The sequence below is a fragment of the Tupaia chinensis genome, unplaced genomic scaffold (assembly GCF_000334495.1).
Source record: "Tupaia chinensis unplaced genomic scaffold, TupChi_1.0 Scaffold000065_1, whole genome shotgun sequence".
NCBI lineage: Eukaryota > Metazoa > Chordata > Mammalia > Scandentia > Tupaiidae > Tupaia > Tupaia belangeri.
The window spans coordinates 4,959,219-4,963,113 of NW_006159523.1; the positions used below are offsets into that span (position 1 = coordinate 4,959,219).

General features: G+C 37.2%; 1 protein-coding gene and 1 long non-coding RNA gene across 6 annotated transcripts in view; one reads left to right on the forward strand and one right to left on the reverse strand.

The window, feature by feature from the left end:
* ZCCHC2 (zinc finger CCHC-type containing 2) overlaps positions 1–3,895 on the reverse strand; it is a gene marked incomplete at its 5' end in the record, with an annotated part of 70,585 nt that overhangs the window by 17,288 nt on the left and 49,402 nt on the right. For all 5 annotated transcript variants that reach the window (XR_003546974.1, XR_003546973.1, XR_003546972.1 and 2 more), the window contains 1 exon segment: positions 3,116–3,244. Coding sequence is in view for 1 of the 5 variants with exons in the window: in XM_014582012.2 (XP_014437498.1) it covers positions 3,116–3,244 (129 nt within the window).
* The window catches only part of LOC114005049 (uncharacterized), a 15,417-nt gene that overhangs the window by 3,702 nt on the left and 7,820 nt on the right, over positions 1–3,895 (forward strand). The gene's annotated exons all lie outside the window — the stretch shown is intronic.

Below are 3,895 nucleotides of genomic sequence, written 5' to 3' on the forward strand. Positions count from 1 at the left end.
TCAGTAAATCTGCCATATTCTTCCACTTTCTGTCAAAAGCCAGGTTTTTTTTTTTTTTTTTTTTTTTGCTGAACTTTGCAAAACAAAGTATCCAAAAGTCAGTAACTATTTAAGGCATAGTATCTATATATCACACCCACACAGAGCTAAAGACAGAAACCTACGTCCAAAAGATGCTGGGACATTTTTCAGACTGTGTTTAAATTTCTATATGAATTAGGCTTTGTTTAAATCTGAACTAACAACCTATGCCTCACGATTTTAAATGGTACTAAATGGGTGTTTGAGCAGTATAAAAACTCATCTTATTTAGATAGCCCTTGACCTTTTCTGTACAGAGTTTGGAAAGCAGAGCGTCACAAACAAGATACTATCACTATCAAAGGACAACAAAGCCATCCGCTTCTCAGAGCAACCTCTTCAACCACTCAAAATTCAAGAAGGATTAAAGCTCTCTCTCAGGTTATCTTCCCGGTTTGAGAGATGTCTAAGTGACTTTTTTCTCTTAGGGAAGGCTCGTTCTGTCATTTAAAAAGTGAGCCTATTTGAAAAGGGCAAGTTTTTCCACCAAGGCCCATCCACTCATGCCACTGGTGACAGGAAAGGGGTGCGGTAGAGTCAGTCACACTTACACGTGGGCTGACAAGACCAAACCTGTGAGTGAGCTAAAGAGCCACCAAGTATCTGCGCATCCTGCAGAAGCAAGTATAACCTGCAATGGAAGCATGCTAAGAGCTTGCCTTCTGGATCAGGCGTAACAATTCTCTCATTTAAGCTTCATAATAGCTGAGAGGCTATTTTCATTTTTTAATGCCAAAGGGCATGCAAGAAAGTTTTAAAAAAGAGAAAGCACTCCCCAACAGGCCTGGTCATATCACAATTCTCTTCCTCCGATTCTCCATCCTGTCAAGATCCTGGGTGTGCTTACCACCCATGCACAGTATGTAAACTGCTAGGGCCAGGATTCAAACCCTGGACAGCCATGTGGGATCTGGATTCTTCTGCCCAGTGCTTAACTGCTGTGCCATGGAGCTGGCCAATCCTTTTTTATTTTTATCCTTTCATGAGAAAACTGCAAAATATAAGTGCAGTGTTCCCTCAGATTAGTAGAATGGGTGGTAGTTCCAGTGCAAGCTACATACATACACATAAAGTCACACATCGGGTATGATTACAAAATAACTACACAATAAAGACTAACTTTAACTGCATGTGATGTGGCAACACTACAGCATAGACTCCCTAAGACACAAACCATTTAATGAAGCAACTAAGATCCCAGAGAGCTGCAAACTGTCCAGGAAGAAACCACACTTGGCTGAAATGGTATGATCTAAGGATCTCTATATAGTTCTTTGAGGTGGCACAGAAGAAATCACCTGATAGGGCTCACCAGCATGGAAACAAGTCCTAACTAAGGTATCATCAATCAGATGTTTTTTATTAACTATAAAAAATAACACCCTCATTCAACATATACATTTTCAAAGAGATTTCACCTCTAGACCAGAATAGCAGAGTAAAGCTTTCTAATAATATACTCCTCCATAAAAGCAACAGGAATGCTGGCAAAAATGATCAGAATCAACTCTTTTAGAACTCTGAAAATTAACTATAGGCCTATAGCAATCTGAGAGGTGTTTATAAAATAAAACCAGCTAAACGTATATATTTTACTTGCCCCAGTCCCATTCTCCCTTTCTCTGACTCTGAAGTAGCCCTATATACTAATAGCTCCTCAACCATGATAGCTATAAAACCCAGTGGCCTAGCAACCACTAGCAGATAATATGAGTTTGAAGTCCCCCAAAGCTGCACCATCACAGAACCATCACTGTGTGACCTCACAGCTCAGACTTAACTGTATAAGAATGTCTTACCTGCAAGACATGTGTCATAACTCATCAGTGGCAACTGTTTACTAACAGCAGAATTACGAGTTGGGGCTAAGTGGCTAACTAAAATACTTCTAACAAAAAACCAGGGACTGAAATATCCACCCAGGACTTTGAAAACCTTCAACACATTTCTGAGAATATAAAAGGTGACATTTATGCCTATGACTATGTGCAATCCCAGGAAAGGCCTGAACTCTCACTATTGGCTGACTGAGCCTCTACGGAAAGAAGAATTAAAGGCTTAATACATACACAGCAAATTACAAAATGATGACATAAATCTTCCCCTATCAGTAGTTACATTAAATGTAAATGGACTAAACAATCAGATCAAATGGTAGTGATCTGCAGAATGGATTAAACAACCAAGACCTATCTTTTGATACACATTGTTTTACTAGAGACAAACTTTACATTTCAAGATACAAACAAGTTTAAAGTAAAATAGGCTGTATGTTTTATAGGAAATGAAGTATCATGCAAGCAGTACCCAAAAGAGAGCTGGAGTGGCTTTGTTATTTTCAGACAAAACAGACTTTAAGACAAAAATTGTTACAGGATGAGTGCCCCTAACCCGAAAATCTGAAATGATCCCAGATCCAAAACTCTGCCAACATGATGCCACATGTGGAAAATTCCATCTGATGTTGTGACTGAAGATGCTAATACAAAAATATTTTATAAAATTACCTTCAGGCTATGTGTATAAAGTATAATGTGCAGTGTAAATAAACTGTTCAGACTTGGGTCTCATCCCCAAGATATCTCATATATATATATTCAAATATTCCAAGATCTGAAAAAAATCAGAATTCTGAAATACTAGTTCTAGACATTTCAGATAAGCAATATTCAATTTGTACTAAAGACAAAGAAGGTTCTCTTATAATGATAAAAGGTCAATTAGTCAGGATGACGTAAAAAGTACACATATGCGTACATCTGAAAACACACTTTTTCGATCTTTCTACACTAACTGTATTTTCTGTCAATCCTATCTTCTTCCTATTTAATTTCATTCACAATGAAAGAAGTTTTTAAAGTCAACATTGCTAATAAGGCAATGGCCTAAAGAACATCCTTTATACTAATTAAACCTAAAATCAATAATAACATTTACAGAAATATGAAATTCCTTCTATGACTTTAAGAGACAACGAACATTTCCCTCCAACCCTCCCCCAAACTCTCCCTATACCAGCTCCCAAAGAGCAGACCTCTGTCTTTTTCTTCTTCACTTTCAAAACTTTCTCTTCCATCATGCCGTGGACTAGACGGAGAACTGTAACTCTCTGAAGATGTTTCTCCACATGTGTCATGTCCAGATCCAATGTCCAAATTCACATCTAAAAATAACAACTCTATTTTAAAAAATCATGCTAAGTAGTTAAATTAATTTCCAAATTGAATTATTAGAAATTAATTGTAGCTATAAGTATTTTATTCAGTTCTTCTATAATCACCTAAAAGCTTGTCCTTGATCTAGGTGAAAATTTTGTTATTAAATCACAATTTTTGGCCAGTGAGCATGTGTGCTTGTGACAGGGTTAGGGTGGGGGGGAAAGAGATAGAATGAGAGCCTAACTGGGTGTGGTTATATCATGATCCTTTTTTTTTTTTTTTTTCCCCATTTCTCCATTCCATCAGGATTTGGGGAATCCACACATACATGCCTGATACATTTTTCAAGCTGTTGGGGCCGGGGTTCAAACTGTGGTTGGCAATGTGGAATCTGGCTTTTCATGCACAGAGCTTAACCACTGTGCTACAGGGCTGGTTCTAAATCATAATTTTAAATGAAAATAATCAATGACTATATTCTTAAAGGCATAGAAGAACAAGTCAATTTTATTAAAAAAAAAAAAATCAGAGTTATAAGGTTCTTTTGGGTCTGCCCAATAATATTGAGCTACTTTCTTACTCTAGAGTTAGCTACACATAGTTTAGGTTGACTTATTTTATTCATGACAGAGTGCATGTGTATGAAAAGGACAGTC